Source organism: Rhododendron vialii, chromosome 9a (assembly GCF_030253575.1).
Source record: "Rhododendron vialii isolate Sample 1 chromosome 9a, ASM3025357v1".
NCBI lineage: Eukaryota > Viridiplantae > Streptophyta > Magnoliopsida > Ericales > Ericaceae > Rhododendron > Rhododendron vialii.
This window is the reverse complement of record NC_080565.1, coordinates 33,414,679-33,431,488: the sequence shown is the minus strand read 5'-3', so window position 1 is coordinate 33,431,488 and position 16,810 is coordinate 33,414,679. Positions and strand designations below refer to the sequence as shown.

General features: G+C 40.5%; 1 protein-coding gene across 2 annotated transcripts; it reads right to left on the bottom strand.

Annotated features, from left to right (window-relative positions):
- Window positions 1-655: 655 nt before the first annotated feature.
- LOC131301219 (uncharacterized) lies at window positions 656-6,138 on the bottom strand. 2 transcript variants are annotated; one of them, XM_058327397.1, is made up of 5 exons: window positions 6,035-6,138; window positions 5,434-5,800; window positions 3,090-3,245; window positions 2,330-2,983; window positions 656-1,851 (listed from the first exon to the last, which is right to left on the bottom strand). In XM_058327397.1, the coding sequence occupies exons 2-5, from the start codon at window positions 5,779-5,781 to the stop codon at window positions 793-795; spliced, it is 2,217 nt and encodes a 738-aa protein (XP_058183380.1). In that variant the 5' UTR covers window positions 5,782-5,800; window positions 6,035-6,138; the 3' UTR covers window positions 656-792. The 2 variants fall into 2 exon arrangements, with proteins under 2 accessions (XP_058183380.1, XP_058183379.1); XM_058327396.1 differs by having other exon boundaries at window positions 5,434-6,092.
- Window positions 6,139-16,810: the final 10,672 nt, after the last annotated feature.

The window sequence follows — 16,810 nt, the reverse complement described above, 5'->3', positions numbered from 1 at the left end:
ACATTCAATCCTATTATGCATCTATCTTTGGTCTTCTTTGAGGCCAAGTTTCTTCCTCTTGATCTATCTGTTGTGTGCTAAGGTTGTGTGCTGGATCACGGATTTATGGAGGGCTTCTGGGAAGTAAAGTGAAACAACCAAGTGGAGAAGCTACTGTTATGTATTGGTTTCGCTACAAAATTTCGTTTCTCTTGGTACTAATTCAAACACAAATCCATCATCGAAACACTATCTAATGCTCTTGATCCCGGGGTTTTCCTGTGCCCAGATGACTACCTTGTGGTTTATGCACTGGTCGTTGCTATTTGATGAGGGTGTCGTTCCCTCTTCGATCAAGGCCCTAATCGAAGGCCTTCGTCCTCTCTCATGTAATGAGTATTACAGTGGGATGATGCCCGGCTGCCTACGAACACACCCGTTTTTGGTGAACCACGTAAAAAGTATGTGTGTTTGGTATGTACTTCTGTCTAAATCAAGGCCAAGAAATCGAACAAGCTACCCGGTATGTTGAATTTTGAAGTTTGGCTAAAGAAATAAGGATCGGGAGTGACAGATAACAAAAGAGCAGCTATTAGCAGTACGAACACTCCATTATGTCGTCGTCGTCATTCCCAAGCAAAGAGATGGCAAAAGAACAAACAGAAAACAACGGCCAAAAACAAAAAAGGATTAAATTAGAGGAGTTTCGATTACGACTCATTAGGTTAGACTATCAACACTCGATATATTAATTAACAAGACTATATACTTTCTTCTTTCACATCAAACAACTCCCAAGATGCAGCTCGGGCATCAGATTTTGCTTCTGTCAACAAAAATTGAGCCACAGGCTCCAAGAACCGGCTCCAAGAACCGTGTGTAGTGGAATTCGATTTGCAGCCGGTGATGAAGTGGTGTTGACGCCATCAAACCCTTCTTGAGATCAACCTGCAATTCCCTGATAGGAATTGCCGCCAAAAAACTCTTAATGTACTCCTTACAACAGTCTTTCCCTCTGCACGCAACCGATTCTTTGTCCTCAATACTACCCAAATCATTTGAAATGGCAATCTCTTTTTCTTCATTTGAATCCTCCTTGGTGTCATCGCTATTCCCTTTTTCACCCATTGATTTTTCATCGGCTGATTTAGTAGTCATCTCTTGAGGAATAGATTGGATTATCGTGTCTTTATCGAATTTGAGGACATATGCCTGGTTGCAACCCTCGGAAAGCCTTTCACCCAACGTGTCGATTATGTAGTACGCATTGTGTTCCACCTTCAATAAGAAGAAATGGTCATTCCAGCTCACAATGTAAACCACAGGGTCAGCACCATTTCTAGGGTTTTCTGTTTGGAACCGACTTATCTCATCCCAAATGCTATCAAAGGACATAGCACCATGGAGGAAGTCGAAACCTTCCACCTCTTCTTCCAGTCCTTCTGGATGGAAGAATCCGACGAAGGAATTTTCTGGGACTACACAAAGGGGACGAATTTTGGCCTCGAGGACCGTGTCGAGGTCGAAGTGCTTGTCAGCGAACCTGTCCCTGTACGTCGCATTTTCACAGAGATTTCTCCATTCTAGTGAACCTTCTCGGATTAGGCTATCAAGTTGGCACTTGAGGGGCATTTGATCGCGGTTGGACTGGAACCAATCGGCTATCACAGCGACCAGGGCTGTACACGCGCTCTCGCCCGCGGCACGTTCGCTCCTCTGATCAATCGATGCAAAGAAAACTTGGGTTTGGAGCTTCATGTGTCCATCGCGGCTTATTACTTCCTTGTTCTCCCAGCTGCCGACAGTGAAACTGTCGTCACCAAATTCAGAGACTGACGATCGGTTGGCAGATGAATCTCCTGATTTGTCCCGCTGCCAGATTGATAGGAAATTTCAGAGTATGATATAATACTGTTCAATCATAGGGACAATAGAAACTGGGAAAAACTAATTCTACTTCTTTCTTTCTCAGTTAATCGCTAAGAACCCAACTCATTGACACTTTAAATACAGGAGAATATGCACCAATTATGGGTACTGTTCATTTTCGATAAAAGCAGACTTCTAATATTCAGAGAGCTGAATTCACCCCATCTGTTTTCAAACAAGTGAGTTCCTAAGAGTGGTAGTTGTGCTAAATGTTGATGCAGTGGTAAGAGGAATAATGGTATGATCAAACATGACAGGACAGGAGAGGAATAGACGGGAAGGTTAATCAGGCATCACACCTAGTAAGGAATGCCTCATTCACCAGGCTAATCCCATGGTATTTAGAAGCTGGCTAATCTTTAAATAATTTATTTTGGAAGAAATGATAAAATAGCATAAAAATATTAAAAAGGAAGTGTACCCCAAAAGTTGATTCGTCAGAGGAACTAAGTTGCCGGCGATCAAAATCAATGTCATCTCCACCTTCTTCTCCACAATCTTTCTTCAGTAGAGGTTCTCCCTTGGCTTTGGGAGATTTGAAGCTCAACTTTCTCCTTTTCCAGGGGAGGATACTGCGTTTCGAACTCAGCTGCAATGACGGATCCAGTACAGATGCAGTCAAACCCACATCTGTTCTTCGATTACTGTAATAGATCAAGTCTTCATCTTCGCTTTTGGTTGTGTTCGAGTAAAATGATGCCCCAGCACAATTTGCATAGGCCAATGAACCGTAATTGACCGACTTCCAAAACCTAGAATCCTCCTTTACTTCTTCCTCTGATTCCACTTCACCCATATCATCAAGTGATTCCGTGTCAAATGGGTAATTGTACTCCGCATCCTCACTTCGGACAGAACTCCTCCCATCACTGCTTTCTTCTTCACGACGTGTCTTCGTCACTCTTCGAGTTAATTCTTTTACTTTTCTTAAACCTGCTTTTAGAGGAGAACCCTCATCTCTCTCCATCAATGAACCATCAGTGGAACGAGGTGAGAGAGGAAGAGGTGCCATTGATCTCTGCACGATCTTCGAGGGTTCTTGGGTTGTCTTCAATTCCAAAATGGTTACAGATAACTGAATTATGCACGAACTCGGTTCAATAAAATAAAACAATGATAAATAAAGAGAGTGTGATACGAAAAGAAAAGGGTAACTGAAACCCCATTTTAAGGGTACTCACACAAAGTGAGGGGCTGCACTCGATGTTGTCACCATGGATGGAGAGAGGAATTCTGACTTCAAGCTCCTTTTCTTCATTTACAGAAGCAAATTCCGCAAGGTTCAAAGATGCAGTTGCAACAGCAGGTACCTTGTTAATAGGTCCGTGGTTCAAGCCCTGAATCATCAAAAAAATAAGAAACAAATAGAGTCAGTTTAGCGGATGATTCACTAATCCCGCAGACAACAACCAACTGGAACGGTTAAATGAAAAACACGAACAAGTACAAATTGTCGAGAAAGTAAAAAACACTCGCATTATCGTCATAACAAATTGTAGTGCCCTAAACAACCAAAACGAACTTGTTCAACCATCTTCCTTGTTTCTAATCCACCAGGATTTCATGTTTTATATACAATAGAGTTGGCACACAACGTGGGGTAGCCATCCACTACAATCAATCAGTTAGAAAGTCAGAAGAAACAAAAGAACGAGTACTAGGGAAACATTACAAAAATTCCTAGAAGCTAGTTCAACCATTTTCAGACCTTGTGTGTTAAAAGGCATATTCCAGGGCAGTCTCGATCAACAAGATTACAAAAAGTAACAAACAGAATATACCAAGTAATATTACATCTAAAAATAGAACACCACCTGGGAAGAAAACAACTTTGCCATAAAGCCTACATATATTGACCTATCAGCACAAATTTCGCAGTTGGTAGGTCCAGATACCCCAAGATAAACCTAAACCCATAGAAAGGAAGTAAACTTTAAGCATATTTGTTCGGTATAAACGATTATTTATCACAGAGGCATAACAAAACTAACAGGAAATTCTGATATAGATCTTACAAGTCAAAAAGGGAATTATTCTCTTCACCTATTGCAGCCTTCGCCTAGACAGAAACAATTCATAAATCTAATTATATTATCGCATTTTCTAATTTCCAAACTGTTTTTTATTGTCTCCAATCGATGAGAGGGTACAAGAGAGGGAAAGCTACAATTTGCAGTGGCAAGACTCAAACCCAAGCATCATGCTTACTAATCAAAACCGAACCCAGAAATCAATAGCTGGAAAATGGGCAGAAATAATCATAAGCACGTTAATTCAGTACTACCAAAGCCCCAAAAGGACAATCAGAACTCCACACCAAATTATTGGATGAAAATAATGAAATCCCAGTATCCTTTTCTTTATCAATCAATAGTCAAAAGTCTTTTTCCCTCTGTTTGGTAGCTGAGAAAATTGAGGAAAAGTATAGCCGATTTAGACTTCACTTTTATATTGCTATAGTAAAACCTACCTCAACTAAACCCATGAAATTCAAGTGTTACTTTCAATAGATTGGAAAACACTATACAAACAACTTATAGAGCTTGTCAATTGAGCTGTCATCAAACAAACAAAGCCTGTACCAAACACAAAAGAGCTAAAAGAAATTAAACTGGAGGACCTTCCAAAAATTATTCAACATAAACAAATTCCCACGTAAAATATAGGAAACCCAATTCAGAACCTCAAAATTTTAATGAGAAAAAAGGTGAAAAAAAACTGATTCAGAACTCAAGAATTCAGTATCATCCATTAAACCAAATCCAGGAGAAAGCTCACCAAATCAAGGAAATTGAAAAAAGGAGCTAAAAGAAATTAAACACGAGGAACTTTCAATATTATTCAACAAAACCAATCTAAGAAAAAAAACCACCAAAGTAATAGGAAACCCAATTCAGAACCTCAACAATTTTATGGGAAAAAGAAAGAAAACCCAATTCAGAACTCAAGAATTCTCACTTTCTTTTTATGACTCAGGTGTTTAAGCCGACCTCGACTAGTCCTGGGTCAATCCCACCGCCCACGTACGGGGAGCCCAATTGAAGCCAGAGAAAAGCCCAACTGAAGCCAGAGAAAAGCTCTATGAAAAGGCTCCAAAAGAGTTGATAGCGGGTGAGAGGTTTCGAACCCGAGACAGGGAGCAAACTCCTAAGTGGCCTCGACCACTAGGCCAAGGCCCTTGGGGTTCTCAAGAATTCAGTATCATCTATTAAACAAAATCCCGGAGAAACCTCAGCAAAATCAAGAACTCGACTAATCCTGGGTCAATCCCACTGTCCACTTACGGGAAGCCCAATTGAAGCCGGAGAAAAGCTCCGTATAGAGAGGTCCCAAAGGAGTTGATAGCGGGTCCGAGGTTTCGAACCCGAGACAAGGAGCAAACTCTTAAGTGGCCTCGACCAACCCCTTGGGGTTCTCAAGAATTCAGTATCATCTATTAAACAAAATCCCGGAGAAACCTCAGAAAAATCAAGAAAATTAAGGGGGGGGGGGGGGGGGAGAAAGAGGCCCAATTCAAGAACTCACATTGAAGACAGTGAAGGCCACTTCCCAAGGACGAAACAAGCCCTCCTTATTATACCCCGAAAAGCTACAAACACTCTGAAACTCTTCGTTCCACTCCACGTCCCCACCTTCCCTCAAACTCTCTTGTTTCGTGTAATTCCTCCTCACACTTCGCCTCAAATAACTGAGACCATTCCCCTTTGAACCCTTCCACTTGATCTCCACTGCCAATTGGGAAAAAACTTCCATTCCTAGTGGCTTTTCTGATGATCCACATAGGCCTTCGAGGCGATAAAGGATCAGTTTTGCTTGGAATTTCTTCGATGGTATCGGGGGCCATGGACGCCACCTCATCATCCTCACCACCATTTCTTTGCTGATTCAAGACCTGATACAAAAAGTTTCAGCCTATGGCCCTATATATACATATATATGTATGTATGGGTACGTATTTGTGGGTTTTCTTGAAATTTGGAGTTCGGAGGATTGGGGATCAGTGTTGATCAGATGACAAGAATTTGAAAATTGGTTGGGATTCGGAGGAGGAAAGATTCAAGGGGAGAAATGGGTTATGGGTGTATACGTATATGCATATATTTATATGTGGGTAACTGGAATATACCGTTGTCTCCAGGCTATACAGGAAGAACCCTTGAGAGAGAGAGAGAGAGTGGAGGACGGCAGTAAAATAACCCAAGAAATACTAACGTCTTTCTTGAGTTTTTTTTTGCAGAGTCATCCCTGTACTGTTACTTATTTACACTTTTCCCATCAACTCGTTTGTTTGAAGGAAATAAAGAATTTTTTTTTTTTTGGGTTCGACGGTCCAGGTGTCTGGGCTAGTTAATGTGCACCTCGATTATTCTCCGGTCCAGTCAAACATAAGTCATCCAGGCTGGAACTAAAAGATTCATGAAAAATTACTTTATTGCGGTTTGACTTAAGGAATCGAACCCTACTCATCTGTATGATAGTAAACCCACCAACCAATTGGATTAATTCTTAGAATTTGAAATGAATATCCTATAAGTTACCCCACCCCACCGGATGAGATGATAACAGTTGGCGACGGACGTAGGCTAGCCGGTGTGGCTTTTGCCAGGGGCTCGAGGCCTTAGTTTACCCTAGTTTTTATTTTATTTTCTGTTGTTTGGGAGTACACTATTTCAGCTGTACCAAAACATATACATGTATGTATTTATGTATTTTTATATAATCCTACTGGACATACAACTCTGCCGGATTAATAATGAAATAATTTCTAATACTACGTCTTCATTAATTATGCGGGTTGTAGATATTTTAATCAAATATTGAATATTTAGCTACTTTAGCTATAGATATAGATATATCTATATTTTGTCGATATTGATCTTGTCTAATTTATGCCTATCGACTCCAACTTTCTAAACAAACTCTCCTCAACTTCAAAATGAGGTCATATCGTTGGAGGGACTGGAGGGGGCTGCTGAAGGGACAGCAGCGTGGGGGAGATTGTTTAGATAAAGTAAGATTGTAGAAATTGTATATAGAAGCCCATGCTGATGAAAGATCAGTGACAAAGTCAGGAAATGAAATCGGAAGGGGACGAACTATGAAAAAAAACATTGTTCGGTGATTTGTCAAGATTAAATCCATTCGAAATTATATCTTAAAAAAAAGGATGGGGGCACTAGGTCCCTGAGTAGTTCCTCTGTTTATCCTATTAAAATCGAATTTATTTTGATCATACTAGTTCTTGTTTGATTAATGGTGGAAGGCTATTAATGACAGTCTAGTGTCCTTAATTTGTATAACTTTAATAAACTACGTACGCATGAGTAATAATAGATTCACATTTCGTAGTTGATTTTCAAAAACGGCTAGTTATTATATCTGTTCGTAAAATTGACCCGGACATTTTGAGCATCATAAAAGAAAAAGCTAGCTAGTCCAAAATTCAGAGAGAACCATTTTCCAAGCAAAGTTAGTAAAATCCGGAATGATATGTCAAAGTCTAAATTGGCATTTCTGGAATACATATAAAAAAAGGTTGACTAGTGGGAATTAAGAACCGTAATAGAAGGAGATTTTGAAGAAGGAAAAAAAAAAAACAATTACATTAACAAGAATGTGTCCTTATTCCGTTTAATCTTTATAATTCTTTATAAAAATTAGTAAAATCGTTTTGCTTAGAAAAAAAAACTTCACTGCCTGGGGGGACAAAGATAAGTTCACAAATAGTGAGAAGAGGATGAATAGTCAACAAATTTGTCAGTGGTTTAGGTAAGTATGATACCCTGTATATCTTAACCACTTTGATTTTGGAGATTCTCAAGCTGAAAATGATGGATGCTACCTTTGAGTTTGGCCCATGGCATAACTGCTTGCCTAAATCTCTCTCTCTCTCTCTCTCTCTCTCTCTCTCTCTTGGCCCATGGCATAACTGCTTGCCTAAATATCTCTCCCTCTCTCTCTCTCTCTCTCTCTCTCTCTCCTTAATTGCTCCTCTTTTGTCTTTTTTGAAAGTGACGTACTCACATAAGAAATAAAAAATCGAAGTATGCGTATGCTAATCTAAATATTTTTTTCACTCTCCCCTTAATTGCTCCTCTTTATCTTTTTTGAAAGTGACGTACCCACACAAGAAGTAAAAAGTCAAGTATGCGTACGCTAATCTAAATATTTTCTTTAATTCGTTGGCCAATTAACATTTTATGTAATTGCACTGACGTTCGACCCCTTGAGCTATAAAGGTACAATCATTTGAGCTACAATGAAATCTTCATATTCCTACCATGAAAAAAAGATGTCCCCTTGTGCTCCATATTAAGTTTATGAATTATACAAACACCGAGAGGTTTGGCCTAGTGCTCAAGACGCGTGACTTAAGAATTGTCTCACTCGTAAATCTCATGTTCGAAACCTCTTAAGTGCTAACAATTTTATAGACTAGTTTATATGAGATTTTGTCCCGACTTTAATAACCTGATTTAAACACATGAGCTATAAGGAAAAAAAAAAATAGTTTACCAAATTCAGGAAGATGTTTTCCACCTCAAAGTTATGCTTAACCCTGACGCTAGAACTAATAGGAGCGTACCAACCCTACTAAATTGGCATAAAATATCTTGTTAAGTCAAATTAATCATCAATGGTACGTACTAATGTCTGTCTAATGGCAATTGGCAACCACAATTCATTTTTCTCAAAATGGAAGGACAAACCCATGTGTGGACAGTAATTATCTTACCGGTCCGTTGTATGATGATGCCAAAAATGAGCCCCTTAATTTAACTGTATTTCTTATCTACCGGTAGTAGTGATAGTAGTAGTAGTATCAAAGAGGATGACAGCTCAGTGATATATATATGACTGCAGGGTAGGCCTTGAAAACGGCCAAACAATTTTATATCCATGTGCAGAGAGGATGTGTGTCTTTTTAGACTTTCCCATGCCAGACTTTCGTAGTACTCCTCCGTCCCTTGTTTGTCCAATTGTCGAAATACGTGTCTTTCAAAAATATACTTATATCTTACAATTTATAATGTTTTTTATGATTTTGAAGATTTTGTATAATAAAATTAATTGAGATCTATCAAACAAGATCCATATTGCATATTAAAAACATTACGAATTGAAAATTATAATCAATTCTTTGAGAGGTCAAACGCTCTCAAAAAGTCAAAAATGGGGCAAACAAACCGGGACGGAGGGAGTATTATTACTACTTGGCCCGGGAAAAAGCAAGAGTTTTGAGCATGTGTATTGATTCAATTGGACAGTCTACTAGTAGTCTTTTTCTTCGATCCGCGGTCAGAAACGCTCAAACTTGCTAATGCGCACTTTAACTAATTTAATCTTTGATCCGGTCAAAAGAAAGACAATCTGTGCCAAGACTATGAAATTGATTAGAAATTACTTTTTTACAACCTGATCCAAAATTTGAACTCTTGTTAATTATGTAGAGAGCAAATCCGTCAAAATAAAAGTGTTTATGGTATAAACCTAACACCACCACCACCTACAACTTCTCTTATGGTGGTGGTTTAAACAGTGTTGCAGTGCTCTGCTTTTCATCTATTTGTAAGTCAAAACGAGGTCGCATGCATTTCAGTACAAAGAAATCCTTTGGTCTCACCAATCACCACAGAAATTAAAACCCACAAAAGTGTAATTTGATTTGTCAGTTAACGTACAAAAATAATCTAACGAGATCAATAACATGATAGGAGAATTCTACCGAGCGTGCGGATATCAAGAGAGTGGGTATTACTCCGTACTATCTCACGGGAGCATGGACGAAATCAGGATTTAAATTCGATAACACCAAATTAAGAAATTACTATTCTTTAAGGCCGGTTTCGATACGATATTTATTTGATATTCTTTATGACGTTCTGCCAATATTTCTTGATATATATATACATCTCATTGATAATGTGACATTTTGGTTTCAGTAAGCATTTAATCTACTTTTGTAACAGTTAATATCTACGATGACGAAAGAGTGTTGTATTTTATAAAAATGGCAGAAATGGAGAAACATCAACATACGTATATCTTTCGCAAACTATCATAAAAGGTACGAAATATGTAAGTGTCTCTTAAATTTGTGGTATGTCATTTACTCCCAAAAAAAATTGGCGTGGGTCGGGGCCCACATGATGTAGACCTGTCGCTAAATGGGTGTTTGATGACGGGAATATACCATCTAGTTAAATTCTAAAGAGATCTTTGTGATGATTTTCTCAAATACGCGTCGTTTATTATTGTGCAATAATATCAATCCTAACCAAGTCCTTGTCAAAGAAATAAGGTTTGGATTATCTCTTGACGAGTATAAACCAAACTGGATTGTTTGTAGATGAATCACGAGTTCCGAACACAACAACAATCTCAAGTGATGGAGTGATACCATGAGCTTCAAGTATCACCCTCAATGCCACTGCATAAAAGCTTGAATTGCTCTATAATGCAGAGCGAGAAAACTAGAGAGAATCTTTTTTCCTCTTAATTTTCTGAGTATCTTTCTACGAATTTTGAAAGAAATTAAATAGACGAGATGAATTTTAATATCCCTATTAGCGGACCGAATCAATTGAGATCCGTCAGAATAATTATAGGAGCAATCTCTTCCCATAATTCTAGGATTATTATTCTGTTTCCATAATTATTGTTTCCTAGTTGGTTGTATTCTTTTCCTATATATGTGTGGCTGTGTTCCACCAATTAATCAATGAGAATCAATCATATTTATCACAAAGCACCTCTTATCATGGTATCAAAGCAGGGTTCATGTTCTTGCTCTTTCTCCTTCGCATAAGACGACACACTGGAAGAATACAGCAGTTTCAACCTTCAATCCATCTTTACAGACATGGTTGAGGCTCAAGAAAAGGTTCAGAAACTTATTTCTGATCTCTCTTCCCCTTATTTTCTTCATTCAGCCGACCACCCCCGTACCCCCCTTGTTGATATTGCTCTAACCCATACCAACTATGGGTCCTGGAGCCGTTCTATCACAATGGCCCTTTGTGCCAAAAATAAACTGGGTTTCATTGATAACACCCTACCTTGCCCCACAGATCCCGATATTCAACCCCTGTGGAAACGAGTTTCCACGATGGTTCTCTCGTGGTTGTTGAACAGCATCAGCAACACAATTACTCCAAGCCTAACCAGTTGCCGCACGCCGTATGAACTATGGCGTGATCTTGAATCCAGATTCACTCAAGGGAATAATGCTACCGTTTTTAAAATTCAACGAGAGACCACTCATCTTCAACAAGGTAATCTTGATATTACCAATTATTATAATGCCTTCAAAACGCTTTGGAATCAACTCGATGGGATTGATCCACTTCCGGAATGCACATGTGGTACCGCCACAGCTTGGCAAAAAAGGGTGTCGAATAAGCGTGTATACCAGCTTTTGATGGGAGTCAACGAACCGTATCATGTTCTTCGTACTCAGATTCTCGCCATGGATCCGCTTCCCGACCTTGGAAAGGTTCATGGCTTGTTAATCGCGGAAGAACACACCAAAAATCCACAACCTATCATCACCACTCAGCCCATTCAAGAAGACTCGGCCATGGTGAGTCACAGGTTCCAAACTCAACACAATCAACCCAAAATCAACAGTGGACAACACCGAAATCCACCAGGGCCACGTTTTTTTCCGCCACCACAGCAGTCTCCATCCCGACGGCAACCACAACAATTCCCTTCGCCTGCCAATCCACCACGCCAACTGCACCATGCTCAGCCTGATACTTCATCCCGACCCAACAAAGACCCGAACGCTCACTGCACTCATTGCAACCGTGCAGGTCATTATAAGTCGGGCTGTTTTAAACTTATTGGGTATCCAGAATGGTTCTTCAATCGCCTCCCCAACCAATCCTCTGCCCAGTCCAATTATGCAGCGCAAACACCGGACATGGGTTTCACTCCACGCTTGAGCCCCGCCGAGGCGTCCCAAGCCTATGGCTTTTACGATAATCCATCTGCTTTTTTCACTGGTAACACCCATTTATTTTCAAATGATTGGATTATTGATAGCGGTGCGTCCTCTCACGTGACGCCTCACTTATCACTTTTTACTTCTTATACAGCTACTAATAATATTTTGCCAGTTCGTTCTGCTTCTGGATCCACTCATGCCATCTCTCATATCGGAAAAATAATAGTCACCCCGTCTATCACCCTCTTTGATGTCTCGCATGTTCCTAGTTTTCGTTTTAATTTGTTATCTGTACAAAAGTTATGCCATGATCTTAAGTGTGTTGTTTTTTTCTTTCCTAAATTCTGTCTCTTTCAGGACCTCAAATCGAAGACTGTGATTGGAGCGGGTGAGGCACGCAATGGCTTATACTACCTCCGCACTTCTTCCTCTGCTGCCCTCACATCCCCAACCGATGACCCTACCCTATGGCACCAAAGATTAGGCCATCCAGCCTCTGCTAGCTTACCTTCCTTTTTACATTGTCGTTCCCCTAATAAAAATTCCCCTTGTGATGCTTGTTTGCGTGGCAAACATACTAGACTACCTTTTCAATTAAATTTCAATAAAAGTGTCGTCCCTTTTTCTCGTATTTTTGTTGACATTTGGGGTGGCTATCATACTCCTTCTACTTGTGGGGCTCGTTATTTTCTAACTATAGTTGATGATTGCACGCGTACTACTTGGGTGTATTTATTGCGTTACAAATCGGATGCCCTTTCCAAAATTCAATTTTTTATCAACATGGTCCAAACACAATTCAACACAAAAGTTAAATTTTTTCGTTCAGATAATGGTTCTGAATTTTTATCCCGTCCTGTTCAAAAATTATTTCATGACCATGGCATTTTACAAGAGTTAACATGTGTTGATACCCCTCAACAAAATGGGGTTGCTGAACGTAAACATCGTCACATCTTAAATGTGGCCCGTTGCTTACGCTTCCAAGCCCACCTTCCCATCAAATTTTGGGGTGAGTGCATTTTAACAGCAGTTTATCTCATTAATCGCACTCCCTCACAAACATTGAAAAATGCCTCCCCGTATGAATGTCTTTTTCGTCGCACCCCCAATTATAAATTCTTGCGTGTTTTTGGATGTCTTTGCTATGCCCAGACATCCCGTGTCAACCGTGACAAATTTCAACCCCGCGGCATCCCTTGTGTGTTTTTGGGATATCCTCCCCGCCACAGTGGATACCGCCTTTTTAACCTCGACACAAACACTTTTTTTATCTCTCGGGACGTCACTTTTTTTGAGAATATTTTTCCCTTTCATATCCAAAGCCCTCATTATATTCCACCCCCTGCTAACCCATCCCCCAGTCACACTAACTTATACCCGACCGAACCCCTTCACTATCTTGACCCAACCCATCTCAATCCAACTGACAACCCCTCTCCTACATCAAACCCCGATCCCCCTCCCCCACCCACCCAACCGCCAGCTCCACCTCCTCCTACCCCACCACCCGAGCCATCTCCCAATCTGGAACCGACACCCCCAGCCGCCCCCTCTCGGCCTTCACGAGCCCATCGGCCTCCAGGCTACCTCCGGGACTACCTTTGCCCTACCCTTCCATCTGACACTGTTGCCTCCCCCGATGCTCTGCTCCAGTCTTCAGGTACGGTCTATCCACTCACTCAGTTCATTTCCTATTCCAATCTTTCCCCCTCCCACTTTGCTTTTCTTTCGGCCTTATCTCATTCGCATGATCCTACTTCCTATAGTCAAGCCATCCACCACACCCAATGGCGTGATGCTATTTCTCACGAACTGAAGGCACTAGAAAACAACAAAACATAGGTCCTTCGTTCTCTTCCTCCTGGCAAAAAACCAATCGGTTGTAAATGGGTTTTTAAAACTAAACTAAAAGCAGATGGATCCGTAGAACGATACAAAGCACGTTTGGTCGCCAAAGGCTATACTCAAGTTGAGGGGTTAGATTACCATGACACTTTTGCTCCCGTTGCAAAGTTGGTCACTGTTCGTTGTGTACTCGCTGTTGCAGCTACTCGCAACTGGCACTTGCACCAATTAGATGTTAACAATGCTTTTTTACATGGTGACCTCGATGAAGAAGTTTACATGTCTCTTCCTCCGGGATATGGCCGAAAGGGTGAGACGCATGTTTGTCACTTACAGAAATCCCTATATGGCCTCAAACAGGCCTCTCGCAATTGGTACTCTAAGCTGTCTGCTGTTCTTCTCTCTGACGGATTTCGACAATCCCAAGCTGACCACTCCCTTTTTACTCGGCAAACTGGTTCTACAATTCTTATTGTTCTCGTTTATGTTGATGATTTACTTGTTACAGGCAACGATTTAGCATCTATTCGCCGCTTACAGGGATTCTTGTCGAGTAAATTTCAGTTAAAGGATCTTGGCAAACTCAAGTATTTTTTGGGCATTGAAGTGGCTCGCTCCACCGCGGGTATTTTCATTAATCAGCGCAAATATATTCTTGACATCCTCGCTGATGCTGGCCAAACAGGATGTCGTCCAGCCTCTTCCCCGATGGAGCAACATCTTAAACTCACGGCTGATAGTGGTGAACCAATTTCTGATCCGAGTTCTTATCGCAGGCTTATTGGACGACTGATATATCTCACCATCTCTCGCCCAGATATCACTTTCGCTGTTAATCTCCTCAGTCAATTCATGCATGTCCCTCGGGTCCCGCATTTGGAAGCTGCTACTCGTATTCTTCGCTACCTCAAGGGCTCCGTCTCTCATGGCTTACTATTTCCTACCCGTTCGGACCTCCAACTCACTGGCTACACTGACTCGGATTGGGCCAGTTGTCCTATGACTCGGCGCTCCACTACGGGTTATTTCATCACCCTTGGAGGTAGCCCCGTCTCCTGGCGCACAAAAAAGCAAAGTATTGTCTCCCACTCTTCCGCTGAAGCTGAATATCGGGCCATGGCTTCCACCACTTGCGAATTACTATGGCTCAAAACTTTACTCTGTGATTTAGCAGTCCCTCTTTCATTGCCAATCAAGCTATATTGTGACAACCAGGCAGCCTTACACATTGCCCAAAACCCAGTATTCCATGAGCGCTCCAAGCACATTGAGATCGACTGCCACCTTGTCCGTGAACGAGTACAACAAGGCCTGCTTCAACTCCATCACATTGCCTCAGCTAACCAACTAGCAGATGTTTTTACCAAAGCTTTGGGTGTTGACCACTTTCGTCTCCTGACATCCAAGCTGGGCATTACGTCCCTCCATGCTCCATCTTGAGGGGGAGTATTAGCGGACCGAATCAATTGAGATCCGTCAGAATAATTATAGGAGCAATCTCTTCCCATAATTCTAGGATTATTATTCTGTTTCCATAATTATTGTTTCCTAGTTGGTTGTATTCTTTTCCTATATATGTGTGGCTGTGTTCCACCAATTAATCAATGAGAATCAATCATATTTATCACAAAGCACCTCTTATCATATCCCAAGGAAAAAGAATTGATTTCGTATTCTTTCATTTTATCTTCAACATAAGATAGAACTCTGTTTAATGACAGGTCATGCCCACATGGGCGACCCGATCTGATCCCACCCCAAATTCCAACACTGTCCAAACATACCCTGCAGATTACTTCATGTATCTTTACGGCCATTAAAACTATATATACCAATTTATTGATAAAATCAAAAAAGGACCCTGCAGAACCCCCCATGAATTCTGCCTACCAATATTAAACTCCTGAAAATAGTACTAGTAGTTAAATATAAAAAAAAAAGGCCAACTCGAATTAAATAGTCATAATAAGGCCCCTTGAACTTGAAGGTCAACGTGTTCACACCAGTGAAAAGATCAGCTGAACAGAAGGAGGGTATGGTTCATACTTCATTTTTTCCCGACGATCAGAAGTGTCTGGGTCAGCTTACGCGTACCTCAATTTACTCATTTTTGGATCCGGTCAGAGGAAGGCTATCCACGAGATTTACAAGAAATTATTTTCTTGTAGCTGGACTCAAGAATCAAACCCTAATGAATTGTGTGAGGAGTACAACTCAAGATTGAACCAACCGGACTACCCATAGGGCTGAAATAAAACTGTTACATCGTTTGCATGTGAAAAGAGTAAAGCTACAGTTCCCGATCGGGGAATCCCGATCAGAATTCCGACGCCCCGACGGACCCACTCCGGCCACCGGACGTCCAAAAATTCTAAAAAAAAAATCCAAGTGGGCTTTCGCAAGAATCAACTGCATCAGACTTGTTTAGGTGGCCGATCCAAACACTCTATTTTTTGTGTGTATATTTGTGTATATATACACAAAAAATGGAGTATTCGGATCGGCCATCTAAACACTTTGGATGCCGTTGATTCTCGCATGGGCCCACTCGGATTTTTTTTTTAGAATTTTTGGACGGCTCGGATCAGCCGTCCGGTGGCCGGAGTGGGCCCGACGGGACGTCGGGATTCCGATCGGGAAAATGGGTCGGGAAGTGTAGACTTTCTGATGTGAAAATTATCTTTAACGAGATCAGGGGATCAATCATAATCAGACAAAGACAGCCTGCCTTTAGAAAAATTATTACTTTGGTTATATATGAGTCGACTAAATTAAAAAAAAAATACCGACTTTTGTTGTTTATTGATTATTAAACATATAAAAACATTTTGTCTTTTCAGAAAGGAAAGATGAAAAACAGTTTTTTCTTATTGATCAGGAAAATGCTATTGTTTTTTTTTTTTTTTTTTTTGTACGCATCCTATTTCTTCTGACTCATTCTGATTATTCAAATCACTGTGATGTGTTTGAAACAAAGCCTAAAAAATTAGTAATACCTTTTGAGAATTATGTATTAAAAATGGTTATCAATTCTTGATTACTTTCAAAATTCAGAATAAAAGGGGAGTATTTTTTTGGGTGAAATTATACAATAGTCTGGCG